This window comes from Geotrypetes seraphini, chromosome 10 (genome assembly GCF_902459505.1).
Source record: "Geotrypetes seraphini chromosome 10, aGeoSer1.1, whole genome shotgun sequence".
Classification (NCBI taxonomy): Eukaryota; Metazoa; Chordata; class Amphibia; order Gymnophiona; family Dermophiidae; genus Geotrypetes; species Geotrypetes seraphini.
The window spans coordinates 34,149,254-34,174,916 of record NC_047093.1 but is presented as its reverse complement, the minus strand read 5'-3'; the positions used below and the strand labels follow the sequence as shown (position 1 = coordinate 34,174,916).

General features: G+C 40.3%; 1 protein-coding gene across 4 annotated transcripts in view; it reads right to left on the bottom strand.

Annotated features, from left to right (window-relative positions):
* The window catches only part of SEC14L1 (SEC14 like lipid binding 1), a 128,449-nt gene that overhangs the window by 18,552 nt on the left and 84,234 nt on the right, over positions 1-25,663 (bottom strand). For all 4 annotated transcript variants that reach the window (XM_033960773.1, XM_033960771.1, XM_033960772.1 and 1 more), the window contains 6 exons: positions 25,067-25,256; positions 19,794-19,882; positions 16,110-16,180; positions 11,126-11,297; positions 6,640-6,774; positions 5,476-5,610 (listed from right to left, as the gene is read on the bottom strand). In XM_033960773.1, coding sequence (XP_033816664.1) covers positions 5,476-5,610; positions 6,640-6,774; positions 11,126-11,297; positions 16,110-16,180; positions 19,794-19,882; positions 25,067-25,256 — 792 coding nt within the window. The remainder of the gene's footprint in view (positions 1-5,475; positions 5,611-6,639; positions 6,775-11,125; positions 11,298-16,109; positions 16,181-19,793; positions 19,883-25,066; positions 25,257-25,663) is intronic.

The window sequence follows — 25,663 nt, the reverse complement described above, 5'->3', positions numbered from 1 at the left end:
AAACAGAGCTACCATGGTTTGCGCTCTGGACAGACTATTTTGAGGCTTTCTTATTCTCTTTTAGAGTTACAAAATTAGGACCTTTCTTAATTTATTCTTGGTAATTCATGTTAGAAAAATAATTTATTTTAATCCACACAGATTAAGTACCTTGAGGGAATACTCTTTGTGTTTAAATTACTCCTGAATTATTCTGGGAAATATCTAGGAAGGACTTTTATTTTTGTTCAGCTAACATATTGTTATGAAAGGTTACCCCACATCTCTAGTGATTCTTCTGAAAACTGATCCTCTAGCTTTTCTGTTGTTAAAGGCAAAATTGGTTTATATTGGCACCCATACATACAAGTCATTACTTTAGAAATATATCCATATGCAAATAGCACTATTTACACATGAATATCGCATGCAATGGTAAATATCAATTTCAGAAAGCTGCTATTTACATATGGATATCCAAACCACATAGAAATTAAGGGGGCTTTTCTTAGGAAAAACTAAAATCTTCACATGTATTCCCATTTAAGGGAATACATGTGTATGGGGAAAGTTCCATGTTCAAAATTACACCTGCTCAAAAGCACGTATAGGATTTAAAAAGAGCTTGTCTCAGCCAGGAGTTTACATGAAGGATTACAAGAGTTATTCTCATTAATCCCATGTAGATAATGTCCACCTTCAAAATGAGAGCATGTTAAAACTGTGGTCTCACTAAATTGGTGGCACTTAGATTTGCAGGTTTGTAAAACTGGGGCAGGTTACACATGGGAGAAGCATCACAAGTGCGGAAGACACAAACTTGCCAAGTCCATATGTCTGTGCCAACACCTCCAAGTGGAAGCTGCCAGATTCCTGTTGTTCATTGGTTAAATGGCTGCTCCTACTGAATAAGCTGGCAGATGTATGTGCACTACTGCATCTCTCTCAAAAAAGGCTCTGCAGAGCCTTTTCTAAATATGCCAGAACAGAACATTTCCTGACCTAGCCAATTCTGATCTTTTTGTTATATACCATATTTTTCTGACCATAAGACGCACCCAAGATTTAGAGGAGGAAAACAAGAAAAAAAATCCATTCTGAACCAAATTCTCCCTGCCAGGCTCTGCACCCAACCCCACACTCCTTGCCAGGCTCTGCACCCTGTCCCCCTTCCTGCCAGGCTCTGTACCTTGTCCCCCCCCTCTGATAGTCTAGTGGTAGGCCAGGACAGGGCAGGCTGGCCTAGTGGCAGTCAGTCAAGCCTAGCGGCCTAGTGACAGGCAGGCAGCCAGGCAGGCCTATCAGCCTAGTGACAGGTAGGCAGGCCTAGTGACAGGGCCCCACCCCACCCCCCAATAAGGCCCCCAAATCCGAAGCAAGCAGGCAGGCAAGAACTGGGACAGCCATTCACAGAGCGGCGCGGGACAAGGTAGGAAACAAAAAACTCGCACCTGCCTGGTTGTTGCTCTGCCACTGCTGCTCGGGGAGAGAAAGCAGGGGAGAGGGGCAGGAGGCTACAGCGCTGGACCGCTATTCACGGAGCAAGGCAGGAAGCAAAAAACTTGTGCCTGCCTTCTTGCCGCTGCCTCTGGGGAGAAAGCCGGATGGAAGGGCAGGAGGCTGAAAACTCCTGTCCTACAGTGCTGGACCGCCAAAGAAATTAAGGTGTGTGGGGGGGTGGTTAGTTAGTATTCGCTCTATAAGATGCACCCTTATTTCCATCCACTTTTTTTGGGGGAAAAAAGTGTGTCTTATAGAACGAAAAATATGGTATAGGCAAAATGGGGCTCTGTGTCTTGTTAAGACTATGCGATTTTCTTGCTAGGTCTCTTTGCTTTCTCACTTGCTCTCTTCCTATTCTGGACTGTTGGATATTTTACTTCCCATTTGATATTTAAGGATTCTTCTCTTATCTGGGTCACAGCTATTTGAATCATATTCACAATTCTATAAAATGTGTTTTATTTAACAGTTTTGTTTAGATACATGAAGGGGACAGTTTAAGTATTGAGAGAAATATTATGCTTAATAGAAAAAAATAAATCCCTATTTCATTTGGAAGGCACTAGCACATTAGACAGAGTTTGTTTAAGGTTTAATAGAGTGAACAAGATTCCATAGCTTGTCTATAGCAAAAACATTTGATTTTCTGTGAAAGGCTCCTAGCTGTCCATCTCTCCTAGCAGTAAAACCTGGGAACAGCTTTTATTTACTCACTCATAAAGAGACAGCAGTAATTCCCTGGAAGTCTTTCTGCAAACCAAAAGCATTTATAGCTTCCCTTCCCCTTCCTATTACACTGCATATTAATGGGGTAACAAGGCCGACAAACTACTTGCAGATGTAACCATTTTATTAAACTTAAAACATCTATATAAAGAACAATTTAACAAAGGTTAACAAACAAGTTGCAAGTTAGTATTTCTAATTAGGTAGACCAATGGAATCAAGTTGATGCATACTATCAAAATGGTCTCTGGATGAACTCTGAACCAGAGATTAAGTATAGCGTAGAAAAGTTGAGAGACTTTTCTTTGATGGTCAGTGGCTAAATAGTTATTGAACAAATGTGGTAAAAGGAGACACTTTATAATCCCTGCTAGCAACCTGGATACTGCCTGTTTCCAACAAACCCAGATCATGCCAAAATAGTAAGACTAAAATTTAAACCTGTTTTTGTAGCAGCAATATTTCCACAAACATCACAAGTGGTAAATCATATGAGATGACAGCAATTTCCCAACCCCAGCTCTTCAGCAGGAGGTGGCGCGGTACAGAAACCTCTCAATGTTACGAGCAATCTTTATCGACTTCACAAGAAAAGTTCCACAGCTGTGAACACACTTGAAATAACTTCAGAAAGGTTCCAAACTCTTGACAAGGGTCACTTGTTTCACAAAGACAATGCTTTAGAAGGTGGAACTCCTACCAGTAGCAGTGCACAAGATGGCAACAGGAGAGAGTGAGTTGGCGTTTAAGCTCCGGTTGCCATCTTATTCACTACTACCGGTATGAATTCTGCCTCCTGAAGCAGCGTCTCTGTGAAACAATTTGGCCTTGTTGAGGGTTTGGAACCTTTCTGGAGTTATTTCAAGTACTGTATTTTTATGGCTGTGGAACTGTTCTTGTGAAGTCGATATGAAAGACTGCTCGTAATCATGAGAGGCTTGTGTACTGCACCTCCGTCTGTTTAAGAACTGGGGTTGGGATATTGCAGTCACCTCATGTAATTTAGCTAAGTACTTTAATTGTAGTCATTTCAAGATATGTAATATCTGGTTTGAATTTATCAATTTGGGAGACTCTTGAATTTTGAAATTAGAGATCTTTACACAGTATTGCTCTATATTGGAGTTTTTGTTTTTTTTTTTCTCCATAGTCTTTTAGGAGGGTTTTTTTTTAAACAGTTCTTTGTTTCCCTCCTGATTTAAAGGATTGCCCGTGATAATAAGCAGGCATTGCACTGCAGTGCATTGTGGCCTTTGAGTCGCATAATGCTGGATGATATGCTGAGGTATGCTGTTTAACACAGTATGTTAGTATGGAGTGTTTTGTAATTATCTCTAATCCTGCCAAAAAGCAAACATTTGGTTTGGGTTTGATTAGTTCTATTGTTTGCTCCCTAGTTATTAACTAACTATCCTTATGAGTAATAATCAAACATTTGAAAATATTTCTCCATGCCGGGTGGTGGATACATAGAATGGACTCCTGGAGATCAAGGAGACAACAGATTAAAAAACAAAACCACCACAGGAAAAGTGTATAAGATACCTAACAGCAAAGAAGATGGTAGTGAAATAGTGGGGAAGGACTGGCCCACTGATTCCAGCAGCAATGTTCTATGCATTTTCACACAGAAGATCTCTGATCTGATCTGTGGGCCACGTCTTTCACTCCGCAGTCAGCTGAGGGTGCTCGCCCTCAGAAGTGGAAGGAGTGGTGATGAGACATAACATTAAAGGTGATACCTTGTCAGATTCAGGCCCTACAATTTCAAGACCATCACAAATGACCAGTGAGCAGGGGGAGGAGAATACAAAAAAATAAGGGAAATAAATCCCAATGAGTTGTGAATGAAGCACACAAGACTAGATCCCAGTCCTGGTTCTGACAGAGATGGAAGTAAATACAAAGCAGGAAGAAATTTCTAAGTCAAAAAAGTAGTAGCATGGTGGTAACCTGCCTGGTGGATTGGGTAACAAGCCTGCACAGGAATAGTATGATTGCACTAGGCCTCCAAGAAAGCACTTAAGGGATCCAATTGGAGCAGGCAAGACTGAAATCCAAACTAGAACAGGACATGGTGATAGAAGTCATCACTGTTCCCGTCCCCATGGATAACTGCGAGAAACCATCCCCATGTCATTCTTTAAAGAGAGAGGGAAGAATCAGAGCATGAAAGGACACAGCCACTGACCCTCAAGCCTTGCATTAAAGAATACTGGTATAGAAGGATGGAGGTTGAGATAGACACTATGGTTTCTCACAGTTATCCACAGGGATAGGAATGGTGATGAATTCTGTCACCATGTCATTCTCTAATCCAAACTTCAATAAGCATGGAGACAACAGTGGTGGATTTTGTTTGTTGGTTTATTGTTTTAATTTATACTTTACATACAGGGATAAATTCTATATAGTGGCACTGAAAAAAGTGCTAGTCTACAAATCGATCTTCAAGTTAGGCAGAGTTTATAGACTAGCGCTTACACCCGGGAACTGCAATTAAATTTAGGCGTGGCCATTTGCACCAACAAAAACACACATAGGCCCTAATTCTGTAATTATGCATGTAATTTAAAGAAACAAACATGATCTGCCCATTGCTGTGTCCCCTTTTTTAACTTTTGTGTAAAATTTGGGAACAGATCTGGCGCCTAAATGTACACACATAACCCTTGATTCTATTAATGCCAATAATTGCTAGTTAAAAAATGCCAATTATTGGCGCTAATAAGCTTGCTATTCAATTAAACTGCATACACAATTTGGATGTGATCAAATTTGCACGGGCAATTTTTGGCACTTTTTATAGAATTAAGGGGACAGCCTTATTTATCTTTGCAGCTGTCAGGATTATTACAAAGCTTGGTAATAAAGATGCAGGAGATGGCCTGAGTTTTGCTTTAGCTATTAGTCTTGGAGGTGGCAAGGCCTGAAATGCCCTATCAGTGATGGTGTTGAGGGCAGCAGCCATCATTAACAGATTCTGAGCATAGGTGGGACAGATGCTGATGGGCAACTTGTAGAAAATCAGCTGTGAGGTCATGGAAAAGGCATGGAAGAGGGGAGGGAAGTTAAAATTGGGATACATATTGAAATTTATGTGTACCTCTACCCAAAGTGGGCAACTGGACAGGTCATTTATCTACCATCATCTTTGTATAACTTTCTTTTCTTGTGTGGTTTTAATTATTCCTACCTACAAAATGCAATTATGTGCCGCCTTCTCTTAAAGGTGGCCCTAAAAATGTAGAGTTTACATATGTGTACCTCATGAGGAGATCCCTTGAAGATGCTCGCTGACTGATAAATAGTCTCTGTCCACAGTTTGATGTCATCATTTTCCAGCTCCTCTGGTGTCCTGTAGAGAGACTTAGGAACCAGCCCACCCTCTGGGACATCGCACTGAAATTGGAATCACAGCATTAAACATGAACCACAATGGGAATGCAAAATTTAAATATTTGAATCTAAGGGGCCCTTTTACTAAGCTGCGCTAAAAGGTCCCCTAAGTGCAGAGCCCACTTTTAGTGCAGCAGTACAATGGCCACAATTTCTGTTTCCCATTAATGGCCATGTGCTAATTTCCAAATTAGCACATGAGCCCTTACCGACGCCTATATTGTAAGCCATAGGGGCTTCTGCACTAATTGGTCAGTGCATACCAATGCCTACGTGCTAACCAATTAGCTTAGTGCACGCCTACTCTCCGCCTCCAAACATACTCCCTGCACTAAAAAATAAAAACACACGCTAGTGTTTACTGCAGCTTAGTAACAGGACTCCTAAGATAAGAAACTACAACATGCCATTTGGTTCAAACCAAAGATCCATCAAGCCCAGCATCCTGTCTCTGACAGAAGCCAATCCATACAAGTATGATGCAGATCTTAAAGAACCTAAGCTGCTCATATCTATGAGGTACGTAGTGACCAGGATCTATGAATAACTAATTGTTACATTTTTAACAAATAGAATTTGTGGTTTATATGAATCTTAACCTTTTCTTGGTTCTATTCAGCCCTTTACTTTTATTCCTATTTTATTCTTAACCTCGTAGCCATAATGGTGGGAGTTGCTAAGAGGTGCATTCATCACAGCAACATGTGGAATTTTATTCTTAACCTCATAGCCATAATGGTTGGAGTTGCTAAGAGGTGCATTCATCACAGCAACACGTGCATGCAATTTTAGGTCAACAGGAAAAAAAAAAAAAGTCTAATTTAAATTGCAATTATATGATGATTCTTAAACAGAATGGTGCTTATCCAAACATTTGATATAGATTTAGCATATTAAAAAAAAAAAATAATCTCAAAATTGCAAAAAGAATTTACAGATGCAAATATGTAGCACAGAGAAACAAAGATTGTGTTCTGTTCTAGAAGATTGAAATTATACTGGTTTTGCTAACATATAACATCCATCTCTTACCAGGCATTCTCCACCAAGGAAATCAGGGATAATTTCTTTATCAATATAATCCACTAGTCCCCCAGGTCCTTGATAGTCATTTCCAGCATATATTAAGAATTTCTTTCTGGTGTTATCATCTATGAATGGACTAACCTGAAAGGAGAAGGAGAACAATAAAGCAGATTATGCTACTTAGTTCTAGACTCTCAACTGAAAGCCAATTTTTTTATATGTTCTGGCGATATACTAATTGGCGATATACTAATTGAAGATACAGAGGTAATTATGTTTTAAGTGGAAATATCACTAAATTTTGTTGGCTGTTTAGCTATATTACACATTAAATATTAAAATTAAAAAAAGTATTTCTTTTTATTTATGTGGATCTCCTGATCATTATGGAACAAACAGCGATTAAGCAGTAAATTATTTTCCAAAGATAAAAAAGAGTATCAAAAATGTTTACTATCAAGTACATACAACATAAAACTAATTGCAACTTAGCCATAATTATATTATCTTAAATATGGAAAAATATATAAGGCAGAAAGCTGTTATTCTAAAGGTTAATTTTTTTTTTTTTTAAACAGCTGTGAAGGAATCTATGGCTGCAATACTGACACTTTAAAAAAAATCCCATTTCAAGAGTTGTTCAAGTTAACTAAACAGAATATCAAGATTTCTAAAGCAGAGCTAAATGACCAAATTCACAGAAGACAACCAAAATTTCAGTTTTGAATTTGGCACTAAAACCAGCCCAAAATACGAGTTTAGGTTTTAGTCGAAAATGCTAGTGTATTTTTGGCTGAAACCAAGCGTCTCTGTTTTGGTTTTTGCCGAAACAAACTGGTCAATTTTGGTTGCAAAATTGGTTTCAGTTGGGCTCTACTTACACTGTTGTTTGTAAAAATGGCCATTGACTGTATTCCAGCATTGTATAGGATTTTTTAAAATTACCTATTAGGACATCCAAGTATTTTGGTTACTTTTGATTACAAAAACATCCAAGTTCAAAATGTCCAAATCAAGCCCATTTAGACATGGGAGGGATCAGCATCTTAATAGACTGGCCATGCAGACATTCCAACAGGGCAGTGAAGCATCTTAGAGGGCATGCTGTGAATTTCCCATAAAGGGTACCAAGTACATATTTCACCAGAACCCCTTTTTAGTGTAAGGTGAGTCCTACCAAACTCCTCCAAAACCTATAGTATCCACCTGTCTACCACCCCAATAGCCTTTAAGGCTGCAGGTGTCACTAATATGGCAGTAAAGTAGGTTTTGAATGGCTTTTGGTGGGCTCACACTTTCCACCATAAATGTAGTGGATGGAGTTTACTCTTTATGGTTCATTAGCTCACACCAGGCTACAAAAGACACCTGTGTGTAGGTCTACTAGGCTCTCCTATACCAGGTGTTGCTGTTCTAGACACAGGTATGTAATTTTGTATTCTGATATTTTTGGGGTGTGAGGGGGGTCAGTAAGCTCTGGGGAAGTGTGTCTGGGGTCTTTATCTCTATAGTGGTTATGTGGTCACTTTGGGTACTTTTTAACATTTATGCTCTTTTAAAACAGGTCTAACTCAAAATGTATAATTTTTATCCAGGACGTCTGCCAAAACATTTGATTATCCCTGCAGGATGTCTAAGTTTAAGCCTGTCCAGAGCCCATCCAAACACTCCTCCCAACATGCTCCCTTTGTGCTCTGGACGCACAGCAGTTTAAAAGTCCTACTGGACGTCCAGAATGTTGGTTTTGAAAATTGGCACTTGTACATCGTGACGATTAGGACGTCCAAGTGCCAACTTAGGTGGGTTTTTGGACGTCTGGATATTTTGATTATGAGCCCCCATATTGTGTATAAGTTGCTGTCAGTTGTTTTGTGAGCTGGTGGAAATTATTCTTTCTAATGCTGGCAGATATTGTCCACTCCATCAATTAAATGGTTCATTACTGATAAGGTGTTTTTCTCTTAACATTTTTATCAAGGTCTTGGTTTTTTAAAAAAAAAAATACAAATCTATGCTCTCTTACATAATGCTTGAGCATGTGGTAGATTGCTATTTGAGTGATAAAATGTCAATCTTTACTCCTGCACATTGCTATGGCCATTTTTACAACTGACACAGTGGGGTTTAGCAATTAGCTATGCTTTAGAAATCCTCTTGTCATGTTTACTTAATTGAATAACTCTTGGAATGTGCCTTTTTTCAAATATCAGTGCTGCAATCAGATTCCTTTACAGCAATTTTTAATTTTTTTTTAAACTTTAGAATGGTGAATATTCTTGTCTGCCAATACATTTTTTCCATCTTTGAGATAATACAGTATAGTGAATTATTATTTTTTGGATTTTTGATCTTATTTTTTCATATCGAGTGTGCATTACCATTATAGTATTGCCTTACATTAAGATCCATGCCCACTCTGGATTTTAAGATGTTTATTGATCTTATGGATCTTATTGGCTTCCTTAGTCTGTAGAGCCATGGCAATTTTTTTGGGTTATCTTTTTATGTTTCCCAATATAACAACTGGGTAAAAGTACAAAAGCAATGTCCCAAAAGGAATAAATCAAAACAGAACAAAACAAGGGACAGTGAATCTTATTTAATTGCCTTTAAACCTAGACGGTGCTCAGATTCCACAAATGGAACAGAAATTCTCAAAACAGGGGACAAACCCCTAAAAGAGATTTTCAGAGCCTATCACTGCACCAACTTCTTAAGGTAGAGAGGTAGTTAAAATATATATCATAGTGACACCAATGTGTAGAAAATTTTTTTCTTCCTTTTTTTTGTAGTTTAAATTATATGATAAGTGCAATAAAGTGAAACTTAACTTGTAGGGACAGGAAGTGAAAAGTTACGGGTCATCTGAGAGAAAGAATTAAAGACTGGAGCTACATTCAGCGCTAGCAGGTTCTCTGAAGAAGCCATTCTGGCGAAACGCGTTAGAACCTTGCCGGTTTATGCTGTATGAACATTCAAGTTAAGTTTCACTTTATCTACACATTGGTGTCACTATGATATATATTTTAACTACCTCTCTACCTTAAGAAGCTGGGGCAGTGATAGACTCTGAAAATCTCTTTTAGGGGTTTGTCCCCTGTTTTGAGAATTTCTGTTCCATTCGTGGAATCTGAGCACCGTCTAGGTTTAAAGGCAATTAAATAAGATTCACTGTCCCTTGTTTTGTTCTTTTTATGTTTGACATTAATTTTGCTAACCTTTTGTCTTCTAATTATATATGTAGACCCATCAGCCCTTGATACTGATCTTTCATCATTGGATTCCCTTGCAACAGCCTCTCTTCTCTCATTTCTGCATCCCTATCTTGACATGAACTTAAACTTAATTTCAACTATGTTACTATAAATACTGCTTTTATTTCCATTTGCTTTTAGTGTCACTGATGAACTCTTCTTTTTCGATGGTACTCCTTTGTAGCTCAGAGGTATCCTGGCCAGCTCAAGGGCTGCCTCCAAGGTTTACCCTTAGAACTGCTTTTCAGCTAGTTAATTCAGTCACTATTATAGTCTCTATTCTTCCCTGGGTCTAATCTATCATGCTGATAGAATGATCAGGCTCAACTGAACAAGGGATACAAAATATGCATTCCCTATTTCATTGCTATGACTAAGTAAAACTGTATTCAGAATGTCTCATGTAAAATAATTACCAGAAAGTTAGATAGTTTTACAATGCACTCATTTTTTTCAGCCAATGCTGTGTGCTGCCATACAGCAAGGGCTGGGTTTGATTCTTCAGTCATGTCTCATTTCTTCAGCCAGATGGGGTTGGGAATACTGCAGAAGCAGCAGTCACGGCTCCTAAGAATGTAGGGGATCTCAACTATTATGCAACGGTGACACCTAGTGGTTGGACTTAAGGAACATGATTCCAGGCTTCCAGAGCAGTCCAAGGTGCCTGGCTTCCCTCTGAGTTCTGTAGCTGTAATGAATAAGCTGAGGTTTTGATGCAATAGAACATCTGCATGCTAAGCTTCAGTTCACATTCTACAGCAGGTGCTTCTGATGTGGTAAACTAATAGCTTGAAAATTACTGTGGCAATATAAAATATGTGCTAACTGGAAAAAAAAAGAGCACAGTGGCATGGTAATCCGCAGCAGTTTGCTGCACTGGGAGTGAAAAAGTTTCCCTTCCTGCCAGTCATGAGCTGAGGACTGTCTTGCACACAGACAGGAGGGGATCAAGAAACATAAAAAGCCAGTTCCCAAACTCCTGCTCCTCAACCTTACCCAGCAAAGATTTTCCTCTAGAATCCCCATACCTCCTTTTCAAGTAAGGGTATCGAGCACAGGGAGGCTCTGAACAAGACAGATTCCATGCTGCTGGACCCTCCCGGGCTTGGAAGGTGCCCAGTAATATCTTTCTCTCATTGCTGCCAACACTATCTAGAATATCATACTGTCTATTCTGTTATTATGTCTGTGCAAAATATACCTGAATTAAGGTATTCAACATCCATACAAAAACTTACTAGTGTCCAAAGGACAGGGAAGACTCTGGGAGCTCGAAGGATAAGAAGGCGGCCGAGTGTCTCTGGGTAATTAGCTTCAACTACTTCAATGATCCTAAGCAAGGCTTTCACCCCAGGTCTCCATAAATGCCTCATGTTCAAACCTTCAAGATCCACCAAGCAAGTCCAAGAGCTGTGTGAAGGATATAAAGCAGCAGACTTTGTAAATCCCAAAATGGTGCTTCTATAGCACATTTTAAGCAGAAATGCACATTATTTATAATTAATCCAGGTCTTAAAACTCCTATTAATCATAATAAAACTTTAGTTGCTTCAGTATTTATTGTGAAGGTATATATCTGTAACATAGATTCTCTTCAGACAGTAGGATCATGCATCCATACCAGTAGTGACATCATCCCTGACAGAACCCAGCATATCTGCTTTCAGAGCCTAAAGATGTCTGAAGTAAGAGTGAACTTGTTGCAGAGTCTTTCTTTCTAATTTTGGCCAAACTCTCAGGTGTTCTCAGGTGAAGGAGAGGGAGACTTGCAAGCAGCACACGAGGGAGACTTGCAAGCAGCACCCGAGGCAGGAGAGGGCTAAAGAAGCGCGAAGGCGAGCAGCAAACATCCAGCACAGCTTCGGGGTAGCGGCAAGTAGCCCCACCCACCCCCACCGCATCAGCAGTAGGCGCCGGGCCCCTCCATAAAAGGAGGCGAGCCGACGGTCAGGCCACTGCTGAAGGAAAGGGAGACTTGCAAGCAGCACACGAGGGAGACTTGCAAGCAGCACCCGAGGCAGGAGAGAGCAGGAGAGGGCTAAAGAAGCGCGAAGGCGAGCGGCAAACATCCAGCACAGCTTCGGGGTAGCGGCGAGTAGCCCCGCCCACCCCCACCGCATCAGCAGTAGGTGCCGGGCCCCTCCATAAAAGGAGGCGGGCCAACGGCGCGCAGCCGTTCGGCGCTCGCCTTAGCGAGAGCGCCTTTGCGAATGGCCTTGAAAAGGGCCTAATCTAAATCAATCACACTCTTCCTCCTTTCTTCTCACACCCATACACTTTCTTACACCCTCAGCCAGATAGTTAATCCTTTCTTCTCACACCCATACACTTTCTTACACTCTCAGCCAGATAATTAATCCTCCTTGAACCTCTCAGACCCTATATATATTTTTTTTTTAAAAAACTATAACTTTCTGATATCTTTAATATCTCTATCTTCATCTTTCTCATTACATACTCTCTGACGTCTCAACCTTTCTCTTTACAGGACTAAATTCCTCTAACTTGGAAATGGCAGGGAGGACACGGAGTACCAAAGCTACCATCAAGATCGACACTCCAGCATCCGGAGGGACCCAGGGGACGGTCGAGGTCTGTACACAGAAGGCAAGAGGGCAACATGGTTCAGAGGGCAGAGGTCTCAGTGCAGACCGAGACCTTCCCCCCCTCTCAAAGAGCACTACAGTCTCTACACAGACAGAGGAGCTGGGAACCCTAGGCAAGGATATCTTGCAGGAACTACTGAGCCTCAGGGAGGAGGTAACGCGCCTGAGGAGCATAAGGGACGACGAGGCCTTCATCGACGACGCCATCCTGGAACTGTCACACATCACAGAGAGAACCCACGACAGGTCTATCCTCGACACACCCAAACCTACAGCACTAAACACAACGATTGGAGTACAGGAGATGATTAGAGATGCTGGCCCCTGGTAATTGGTAACCTCCTCTACGGGCAAGCAAAACAAACCCACCTCATTCTCACTCTCTTCTTCTTCTTTTTCTCTTCAACAGGATAGCCGTTCATCAATACCACAGCTAACTCTAAGAAATAGATATCAGATCTTACAGGATGGAAGCACCGAGGAAATAGCAGAAGAGACTCATGAAGATACCCAGCTGACAACGTCAAATCCAGAGCTCGTAGACTGGCCCCCTCGGAAGGAACGAAGAGTGGTAGTCATTGGTGACTCCATGCTAAGGGGCACCGAGGGACCGATTTGCAGGCCTAATTTGCAGTCAAGAGAGGTCTGCTGTCTCCCTGGAGCCAGGATCCAGGATATTACCACTAACCTAGACAAAATTCTAAAACCTAATGATCATTTTCCCATGTTTCTCATTCATGTAGGCACAAACGACACTGCTAGGAATACCACAGAGAACATCCCCAGAGATTTTGGAGTGCTGGGAAAGAAATTGAAGCAGATAGGAGCCCAGGTGGTCTTTTCGTCAATCCTTCCAGTGAGAGACAAAGGCAGAGCCAGAGAAGAGCGTATTCGACGGACTAACGAATGGCTCCGAGAATGGTGCATAGAAATGAACTTTGGATTCCTAAACCACGGCGAGACGCTCCAGGGACTACAAGGACCAGACGGACTCCACCTAACCAGAAGAGGTAGAAACGTATTTGGACATCGACTGGCCCGCCTACTCCATAGGGCTTTAAACTAGGTAAGTTGGGGGAGGGTACATACTTATATCCCAGAGCAGTAAGAAACCACCCTGAGGAGGCAAGTCGCACTCACACTACCAAGTCTAAGGTAAGTACCAATGATACCCACAATAAGTCAGGGAGAAATATCACTGAGTTTTCAGGAGCCACACTAACTAATAAGGTAAACTCTTTACAGATATGGAGGGCTATGTATATTAATGCACACAGCTTGGGCAATAAGATTCTAGAATTAGAGACTGAGATAACAAACGCCGATCTTGACGTGATAGCGATATCTGAAACCTGGTTCACGGAATCGCATGGGTGGGATATGGTTATACCAGGGTACAACCTATTTCGTTGCGACCGAGTGGGTAAATTGGGAGGAGGAGTAGTGCTATACACTAAGGAAAGCATCAAAACCACCAGAATCACAGATGTTAGATACACTGGGGAATCCCTCTGGGTGAATCTGGCCAGAGGGAATGAAAAATGCCTATACCTTGGTGTGATATATAGACCTCCCAGGCAACAGGAGGACAAAGACATGGAATTAATCGAGGACATAGAGAATATCACACTGCGCGGGGACTCAGTAATGCTAGGAGACTTCAACATGCCAGATGCAGATTGGAACACACTCTCCACGACTACGGGTAGCAGCAAAAGAATATTAAACTCCATAAAGGGTGCACGTCTCAAGCAATTGGTATTGGAACCCACCAGGGACCAGTCATATTGGCACGTAAAGCAGATTATGCTGTTCTGTTCTAGACTCCCAACCGAAAGCCAGATTTTGTCATATTTTATATATAGTAGGTTTTGGTGATGTACTGTACTAGTTAAAAAGAAAGGAGGTAAAGATAGAAATACCACTAGAATTCATTTCGCTTTTACTATACTCTGAATTAAAAGTTCAAACTTAAAACTATATTCCTTTTCATGTGCATTAGAAAATGACACGGCGGCTGTTACCCGCGGGTAACCCGCCGAAATGGTGAGGGGGGAAAAAGTGCTCACTGCGGATTGGGGACATGGCCATCCACTGCCCTGTGGAGTGGTAAATAGCCTTGTCCCCGCAGTTAAGGGAGGGAATGTGTGCGGTCACCGATTGCATGCGGCCCTCTCTCTCCCTCCTTTATCGGCTGAACCTATCTTCTGTATCTCCCTCCCCCTTACCTTCGCGGCATATTTTAAGTTTAGAGAGCAACTTGCTCAAGCCGCCAGAGTCTGCCTGCAGTCGCGTGCATCTGTGGGCGGAAGCTTCTCCTCTGATGCAACCAGAAGTTGCAGGCAGACTGGCGGCTTGAGCAAGTTGCTCTCTAAACTTAAAACGCACCGCGAAGGTAAGGGGGAGGGAGGGAGATGCTAAGACTGTGCTAGAGGTGCTGAAGGGTGGTGAGGTGGCGAGAGGCAAAGGGTGGTGGTGGAAGGATGGTGGTGGAGTGGAAAGGAACAGACGCTGAAGGAGGGTGGAGAGGAACAGATGCTGAAAGGAAATGGGGAACAGAGAGTAGGGACAAGACGCTGAAGGGAAATGGGGACGACAGAGTGGGGACAAGACGCTGAAGGGAAATGGGGACGACAGAGTGGGGACAAGACGCTGAAGGGAAATGGGGACGACAGAGTGGGGACAAGACGCTGAAAGGAAATGGGGAAGACAGAGTGGGGAGAAGACACTGAAGGGAAATGGAGAAGATAGAATGGGGAAAAAACAAAAGGAATTGATCCCAAAGATAGAATGGGGACAAGATGCTGAAGGGAAATGGGGAACAGAGAGTGGAGAGAAGACACTGGAAGGGAAGAAGACAGAGAGTGGAGGGAGAGTGGAGGGAAGAAGATGGGTGCTAGACCAATTGGGGGAGGGGTGAAGGGAGAGGCACAATAACAGAGCAAATGGAAGATGCAGAGAGAAGACAGACAGTGGATGGAAGGAATTGAATGAAAAGATGAGGAAAGCAGAAACCAGACAACAAAGATATAAAAAAAAATTTATATTTCTTTTTTTTTTGCTTTAGGACAAAGTAGTATATTAGTTGTGTTGATAAAAATTTATAAACAAAGCTCTGCCAGCTGAATATCTTTCTCTTGTTCAGCAGCCAGAGCATTGATTTATAAGGAAGGAATAAGCTAAATATTGCAGTACTGAGGCTTATATGGATGCTGCAGGGATAGTAGTCGCGGGGATGGGGCAGGGACTTTTTCCCCATGACATTCTCTAATGTGGATTTCCTGATCAAATGGAACAAAGGTACAACCATTAGGAACATTAGATACAACAGCAATTAAGCAGTACTTTATTGTTATTATTTTAAACACAAGCAGCACAAAAAATGTTTACTGTCAACTATGTTTTATGTGACCTTTACTGTTATTGACCTGTAATTCTTTCATGCGTTAGAATTGTGGGATCAGCTATTGTGATTCAATAAGACAGAGTACCCCCTTGCAAGAAAGACAGGGAAGAAATTGTTCTTCCCTTTTTCCAACTGTTTGGAACTAGCAGTAAAAAATGGCCCCATTTGTCTTGCTGTCATTTTTTAAAAAACATAATATGGTGGATTTACCTAATTGGCCGACCAAATACTTTGGTATTTTCTTCACAGCGTCTCAGTCCTTCCTCATTTATGGAGAGCACCTGTCAAAGAAATGTTTGTTACCAAAGACTTGCACTTTCCCCATGGTTAGAGAGTGAGTATTCTGAATTATTTTTGCTCAACCAATCAGCTTTTAGATGCAGTCTTCTTAGAAGATGAATTGTGTTCTAGGTGAGTAAACATTTTCCTGCTCAAATCAGTCTAGAATCTTAGTAGACTGCAATCCCATCTGAAAATACCAACTTATATAGTCATGTACTATATCTTTTAATCTACTAATAATGCAGTTTTCTCTATGATTGTACACATCTATTAGAACACTCTTCTACCTGTAGAACCATTTCTGTTTTCTTTCCTTGATTTTTCTATATATGCCACTGACATTACAGACTCCTTTTACAAAGCCGTGCTAGGGCCTTAACGCGCGTGCTAGTCGCTATGCCTCCTTTTGAGCAGGCGGTAGATTTTCAGCTAGCACATGCTAATCTGGTGCATGCGCTAAAACGCTTAGCGCACCTTCATAAAAGAAGCCCTATGTGGTTTGACTTTACATGGACATTGCTATCTAGTCATTCAGGCTGAAAAATGCCTAGAAAACTGCTCTCATTTGCAGCACATAATCATATGCCTATCTATGATCACTTTTTGTGCCAATACACCTGCATAGAATTCTAAGGGCTTCTTTTACTAAGCTGCGATAGCGTTTTTAGCGCACGCTAAACCCGCACTATGCAGCTAGAACTAACGGCAGCTCAATGCTGGTGTTAAGGTCTAGCGTGAGCGGAAATTAACTGATATCGCAGCTTAGTAAAAGGAGCCCTAAGGTGTCACTATTACATATGCAATTAATTCTAGATAAATCACATTGCAAAAACTCTCTTGAACCAGTAACATTTTATAACATTCTGGACATATTTTGTGGAAACACATAGATCTCCCTGTTTGAAATACTGGATTCTAGCCTCTTATGCACATTACAGATGATAGAAAGCCTGCAGATAGTCTTACTTTAAAAAGAGATTATATCAGATCCTAGATCTTTCCAACACATCCACTCCTCTATTATGACAATTTAAAACAAAATCTTGTATATTAGACACCTTTCCCATCAAAAACTGTTCTGCAGAGCTCTTCTCCACATTGATGGATCATTGGTTAAATTAGATAAAGTAAAAATCTTCTGCTAATTCAGATTTCCCATTAGCTATTAATTTCTACAGCACTTCAAATTATACTCAACACTATACAGATACACAGTACAATCAACACATTGGAACTTACAATCCAGTCAAGACAGACTTAGTAGAGGGTTGGTCTAGAATTAAATATTTGAAATGAGCAACTAAAAGGATGAAGCCAATGACCTTGGAATTGGCCTTTATGCCAATTGGATACATTTTGGACTGTTTAGATGAAGAAAAGCTATTTTCTTTGTGTGCTGGCTTAATATTTTCTTAAAGCTTTTACAGAAGAAATAAACTAGTATTTAGCACAATAGGCTGGGAACCAGGGTTAAAATTTCATTTCTGTTATTAACACCCCTTGTGACCTTGGGCAAGTCACTTCCTCTCTCATTGTTTCAGGTAGCCACTTTGTTCACAGTACCTGAATGCTTATCACAATTCTATACATCCAAGGCTGCTATGAATAAGTCCAATAAAAAGATGGTTTGTGTGTAGCCTATCTGATTTTGAACAATACTGCAAAGCTGAATTTGAAGGGATAAGTTGTTTTAGGCCCATTTCTGGTGGCAGGTACCATATAGAAATGCCTAGGGGTACCTGTTCTGCACAGGATGGTGTGGGGTAGAATCATTTAACTCTCTTCTCTTTCTCCTATGAAGGACTGCAGGAAGACTGGGCATTCAAATGGCAAATGAAATTTAATGTGGACAAATGCAAAGTGATGCACATTGGGAAGAATAATCCAAATCATAGTTACCGGATGCTAGGGTCCACCTTGGGGGTCAGCGCTCAATAAAAAGTTCTGGGTGTCATCTTGGACAATACGCTGAAACCTTCGTCCCAATGTGCAGCAGCAGCAGTCAAGAAAGCAAACAAGATGCTAGGAATTATTAGAAAAGGGATGGTAGACAAGACTACGAATGTTAAAATGCCACTGTATCGCTCAATGATGCGACCTCACCTAGAGTATTGCATTCAGTTCTGGTCTCCTTATCTCAAAAAGGATATAGTGGCACTAGAAAAAGTTCAAAGAAGAGCGACCAAGATGATATAGGGGATGGAATTCCTCTTGTATGAAGAAAGACTAAAGAAGTTAGGGCTCTTCAGCTTGGAAAAGAGATGGCTGAGGGGAGATATGATTGAAATTTCAGGTTATTCTTCCCAATGTGCATCACTTTGCATTTGTCCACATTAAATTTCATCTGCCATTTGGATGCCTAGTCTTCCAATTTCCTAAGCTCCGCCTGCAATTTTTCACAATCTGCATGCATTTTTAACAACTTTGAACAGTTTAGTGTTATCTGCAAATTTAGTCACCTCACTCGTCGTTCCAATTTCCAGATCATTTATAAATAAGTTAAATAGCACTGGTCCCAGTACAGACCCCTGTGGCACTCCACTGTTTACTCGCCTCCATTGAGAAAAATGACCATTTAACCCTACCCTCTGTTTTCTATCTAATAACCAATTCCTAATCCACAAATGAACTTTGCCACCTATCCCATGACACTCCAAAAACCATTCATAATCCATATTGCACTATCCATGAATTTCCCTTAATATCCTGCACTCAGGCTAGTCCTTTAGCTTAATTTGTACCTCAAAGGCAGATTCATAGTAAATGTCCCTAGCTTGTGCACCATATCCAGCTGTGACAGCTATAGCTAATGTATTTTCAATTTCTTGATGCTGCTGTTACAGGTTTAATAAGTTATCTAATTTCAGCAGAGAGATGTGAGGTTGTTTAATTGCTGGTGGCAAGCTCTAAATCTTGAACTTTCTATAATGTGTTCATTCATGGAGAATGGAGTACCTGTTATGTGTGTCTGTATAGTTCTGTGTATGCCTGCAGGCTTTAGAAGTAATTAGTAGTAATAGAAAAATCTTCCCTCCCTTTTCATCTCCAAAAACTTTAGATCACAGCTTTGGAGTTTTTAAGCACATATGGATAAAGATAATGAAAACTACATACATAGCTCAACATCAAAAGGAGTGGCCTACTGGTTAGAGGTACAGCTTCAGCACCCTGAGGTTGTGGGTTCAAGCCCCATGCTGTTCTCTGTGCCCCTGGGCAAGTCACTCAATCCTCCACTGCTGCAGGTACTTTAGATAGATTGTGAGTCCACCAGGACAGATAGGGGATGTAAACTGCTTAGACAATTAATAGGCAGTATATAAATAACAAAAATAAAATAAAAAAATATTGTGTAATATGCTACCTCAAAGACTAAAGCCATATGACAAACATCAGTTAGCTTGGAGCCTCACTACCTACCTAAAGCATTTTCACTGATCAAACAAAATTCCCATTTGGAGATGTGGAGAGAAAAGATTTGACTCTTCATAATGGTCCCCAGTATAAATAAGAAGCAGAGTAACATAGGGAACTTATAGTGAAGCAAATATAAATATTTTATTTCACGTTTCCTTGCAAGTGTTATATTGGCTCAGGATGGATTTTAGAACTTACATGGCGAAGAAGAGACTCTTCTCCCAGAGCCCTTACCAGCCCTTTGGTGTCCATCTGTCCCAGTCTAAGCACATAAAGTGGACGGCCATCTGAAAACAAAATTCAGCACTATTAATAAAAAAGGCTCTCTTTGTAGTCAATATGTAAGTTCTTCAATTGTAAAAAAACAGCAATCCCAAAACCATTCATAATCCATATCAAGTTGTTTTTATTGCACTATAATCAAAAATCACACGAAAAGACAACCAGACATTTATTAAAAGACAATCTGGAAATGAAGAGCGATGGGGGACTTGGAGCTGGATTTTGATCCTTAAAGAAATGATGGACTGGCCAAGCTACTGTCGTACTGAAGTATCTTTCTAAATAGTATTGCAATATGAAATATATGGTCAGATGCCCATATTCGTTCTGGAAATTTCCTCCACGGAAGCCGACTCAAACTGGCTGCTGATATAGACACAGTTGCAGCTCAGTAGCTATGCAAAAGGTCTTTAGTTCAAATGCCAAGCTCATTTCTTCTTCTTCTCAGATCAGCTGGAACTAGGCATGCTTTTTGTCATTCTTTTAAGGATGACACCTAGAGGTCAGATTCAGCATCCCAGTACATGGCCAATCGCCATGCAATCACCAGATTATGTATGTAGATCCCAACTCTAACTCTGAATTGAATGAGTTGAAAATATAAATGTTTAGGAGAAACTGTCAGAAGAACAAAATTATATATACCAGTAATCACACAGACACAGAAAAAAACAAACAAAAAAATCATATTAAAGGCATTCAGAGAAATGGAGGTAAAATATTATAATATACAATGCAGGATACAAATCTGGGATTTTTTTTTTTTTAAAAGGGTTGCGAAAGCACAGAGGCAAATTTGCTGCACCTGTTTTATAAAGGCAACCTAGGCTGTTTTATATCTGAAAGCTCCACATGAAAGTACACCTGCTCCAAGGCAGGAGTAACTGCATATGTATATGCCAGTAAGAAAACAGTGCTTGTATGTGCATTCTATAAAATACATGCATAAGTGCTGATCTCCTGGGAACACCTAGCACAGTGGTAGACACAGATAAAGACCACAATGTTGGTATTTAGTCTGCCCAGCAAGGTAGGCTGAGTTGTATCTACCACTCTATGCAGAGCATGCAGCTCTGTGCAAAGTATGGGTGACTAGGCCTCCCTCCAGACCCCTATCTGTATAATTTATTTTGATCCCATACTCTTCCTATACAGGGATCCTCTGTGTTTATCCCATGCCTATTGCTGTTTTTGTGCCAACCACCTCCACTAGGAAAACATTCCAGGCATTCACCATCCTTTCTGCTAAAAGATATTTCCTGAGGCTACTTTTAAGCTTAAGCTCTTGCAGTTTCATTTCTGTGTCTGTGTCTTCTATGTCTTTGAAAAGATTTGTTTGTTCATTAATATTTGGAAGGAAACATCTGTATCACACCATCCTCGTTTCTCTAGGGTATACAATTTTAGCTCTTCGAATCTCTTCTCTTAGGTCTTCTGGAACAGATCTTATACCATCTTGGCTCTGAACTGCTTCGAGTCTTTTTATATCTTTAGCAAAATAAGACCTCCCAAACTGAAAGCAAGTACAGCCTCACCAACAACGTGCACCTACACAAAAAGGGAAATTCTATAACTGGGTGCCTGCATATGTGTGCTATATGCACCTGTAAATGTAAAGACTACCAGCCTTTTCATGGGTAAGTGCACACTTATGCACATAAGTAGAAGGGGTCCTTTTATCAAGCTGCGGTAGGGGTTTAACACGCGTAATACCGTGTGTTAAACCGCCAGCCGCGCTAGCCGCTAATGCCTGCATTGAGCAGACATTAGTTTTTTAGCTGGCCGCGGGGGTTAGCGCATGATGAAATGTCAGACGTGCTAACCCCGCTAGCGCGGCTTGATAAAAGGACCCCTAAGTGCTATTCTGTAGAAATGTGCATAAGTGGCATAGCATGTAAATGTGAGATGGCTTGGGCATGGGAGATGTATAGGCTGAGCTGCCACTTACCCATGCAACTTACCGAATTGCACATTAAACGAGTCCTTACTGCATTTATGTGAATTCAGTTATGCCAGGTCTATGGCTGATGTTATTGCGTACGAATAAATGTTAGCCATGCTAACATAGGTTACATTACTATTTTAGTAACGGAATCTGGACATACAGATACTGTTACAGAATAGGCTCTCACCAAGTAGCATTGAAGCGCTCACTTATAGAATTGCTCCAATACTGTATAAAAGCAAGTTACTTGCCTGTAGCATGTGTTCTGCAAGAACAGTAGGATACAAGTCCTCATAGCAAGAGCAACACTGACTGAACCCCACATAGGAAAGTACACTAGTTTCTTTTTTTTCCAAATCTTTATTCATTTTAACATATACATCAAGTGTCAATGAGACTAGAATCTTTTGTGCAGCTTTACTGTGCATGTACCACTTCCTTTTGCGTGGGATGACCTCAATCTAATAATGAAGTTAAGAGTAGAATACAACTCCTTGGGGAAGCAGGTGGGATGTAAAGACTTGCATCTTGCTTTCATGAAGAATATCCTCTACATGTAACTGTTTTCATTTAGAACAAGCAGGATAACAGGTCCTCACAGCACACTTCCTAGCTACAGGCTGCCTTTAACAGAAAAAGGGGAAAATAAGAATAATGGAAGGTGCTGAGACAGAATTCCATGAAATGTTATGACCACTGGATTTTTAAAAAACAATAATATAGTATAGTGCTATATTGTAATTATCATTATAATTCATTTTTATGCACTTGTTGTTTGATTTGAAAATGAATAAAGATTTATAAAAAAAAAAACAACAAAAAACAATAATATTTTTTTTAATGTCTGGTACCGATACACAGAACTAAAGTTCAGCAGAAAACTTTTACGTGAACTAACTTGATATATGCTATCCAGCTTCTGCGAGCTCTAATCACTTCATTAAGGCAAACCTCCTTCCATTAGTTTTAATGGAACAGAGGCAAATATGTCCTTTCTTTAAATAATTTGTTTTTATGTTCAAGCATTTCCATTGTCATGCTAATAATACAGGTGTGTTACTATGTTAGGACATATATGACACAGCTACCTTTAATTATACAGGTTTCATTGCAATAAAAATCCTGGCAACATTATACAATCCAAGCCTTCTTTTTCAATTCAGAGCTAAATCAAGACTAAAATATCTCTGTTATAAGTATTTAAGTAGCATGTAATTAGTAAAAGGTTAAACTTTCAGAACTATTTTGGAACAATACAGACAGGAATGTTCTTAATATGGATAAAAGGATAAAAGATTCAAAATTCCTCACTAGCCTTAAAACAAGCCTAAGCACTGCTGCTCTGTGGGAGTACCTTTGGAAACAGGTACTGTACATTCATTTAAGTCTTTGATCATGCTAAAAGAATTTTTAAAGGCTCACAGAGATCACTATGCTAAGAAATTCATAATGAAAATATTGTTTTCTTTAGATAAAGCTGGCTTTAGACAAAGAACTCTCTTGTCAACACTCCATTCATTTTATTTACATTACTCCCCTGATATTCGAGGAATGTTGAAAAAACGCAAATACGTTTAGCAGGGGAGGCAGGAGAGGGCAGCCGGAGTGGCAGGAGAGGGCAGCTGGAGCGCCGGCGAGTGAAGGAAATCACTTGTGGTATGCTCCGACCTCCTCTTCCTGTACTAAAGCCGAGCCTCACCAATCAATAGCTGCTTTGACATGCAGCTCCTGATTGATGAGGCCCGACTTTAACACAGGAAGAGGCGGTTGGAGCACACCGCAAGTGATTTCCTTCACTCGCAGGCACTCCGGCTGCCCTCTCCTCCCCAGTCATTCGTGGTCGGAAAATACCGCAAATGACCGGGACCGCGAATCACAGACCACAAATTTGCGGGTGAGCACTGTATTTGAATTTAGCTCGTATATTTTCAGAGCAGGTTCAAGGCAAATTGCAGTCAGATTAATGCACCATACCAAACATTATTAATTTAAGGTGCTTCATTCCAGTTAGGCTGTTATTTTAGAAAACATATTCACAGATAAGCTGCTACTTACACCACACAAAGATTTTAAGGGTGTGTGGTTTGGGCGAGACTAAATTCTATACCTATAGTCCCCATTTTTTCCACATCAGCTTTTACAAAGCTCAAAGGCATGAATTGATTTTACAAAAGTAAAGGAGATTGAGATTGTTTATTTATTTTAAAAATTTCTATTCCACCAATCAACTAACCTACCAAAAATACAAATTAAAATAAAAATCATTGATATACTGTTTTTTCCTAGGTGATTACAATCAAAATCAAAGCGGTTTACATATTTCAGATATTTGTACCTGGGGCAATGAAGTGTTAAAGTCACTTGCCCAGAGTCACAAGGAGCTACAGTGGGAATCAAACTCACAACCTCAGGGTGCTGAGGAAGCTGCTCTAACCACTAGGCCACTCCATTCAAAAAGTGCTCATTTTGGCCACGGCGCTATACAAAGGATTAAGGGCGTCATTCTCCTTAATTCCATGAGGTTTATGTCTACGTCCAAAATGGGAATTGCCAGGTTCATACCATTTTTTTTCAGCATGTATATCTGTAAAACGTAGCTGTTAGTATGTGGAAGAGAGAATACCCATGTACATTCTTATAGATATTATAGAAAAGGTTATGGATTTGCACACCTTATACTAAGCTACCACCAAACTGAGCATATCCTGACCTGCACATCTCAATTCCAAATCTCTAAGCTCTATGTAAAATGGGGTTCTTTCTGCATGCACTAGCGGGCACCAAAGTGTCAAACTGCTCTGATCAAAAATCTTGCTTCTGCTATCAACACTGCTAAAGTCACTAAGCCCTACTGCCTCAAGTACCCACTTGGACTGTAAGCTCTCTGTGGAGGTACAAACTTACTGTGTTTTTATATATTCTGTGGGCTTTAATTAAAGAACTGGGGATCTAACACAAACAAGCGTACATATGAAATGCCCAGTAATTATATAATAATTCTGCAATAAAAGTTCACAAAAACAAGGCTGGTTTTTTACCCTGTAAAAACATATTTCATTTCAACATGCATAAACAACTCATGTTGGTGCAGCCATGCTGGCTAGAATGTGGCAAATGGCAACATACATTATGATAACAAAGCAAACAAAAACTAGCTGTGCCTCTTACCAATACCAATTTAAAAGTAATTTATACACAGATTTGAAAGCGCTCTCTTGTGCAAAATATAAGGACTTTACTAAACCTTTATCATGGTGATGCCAGCCTCCTGCGTAGTAATCCTGTAATACTTGGGGAGGGTTCCATGTCTCTAGGAGGTAGTCCACTTGATGCTGTTTACGCCATGTTAATGACTGGCAGAGGATCTCCCGAGCCTTGTCAATGTTGAAGTCCCGAGCTCGCAAAAATCGTAAAATATGTTCATCCTTGGGGATCTACAGATATTTATATAAAAATTAAAATCAGGTGACTTGTGATTCCAAGAAAACTTGGCTTCTTTATACACTGAGCTACACAGAATGATATAATCTATTATGCAAATATGAATCCCAAACTTGTAAAAATAACATCTTTCGCTTTCTTATAATTCCAGCCTCTCTAGCTTCCCAAATGGCCAACTGATGTAATTGATTCCGCCAATGCCAAAACCTCGGAGGATCAGGGATTGTCCAATATTGTAATATACATTTTCTAGCCAAGAGACTCATTTTCCTACACAACACCCTATTTCCTTTAGGTAAATGACCAAGAGCTCCAAGGAACTTTTTCAACAGTTTCTAACTTCATTCTTAAAGTATCCAGAGACATCAATGCCCCTTCCCTACAGAAAATATATTATTTA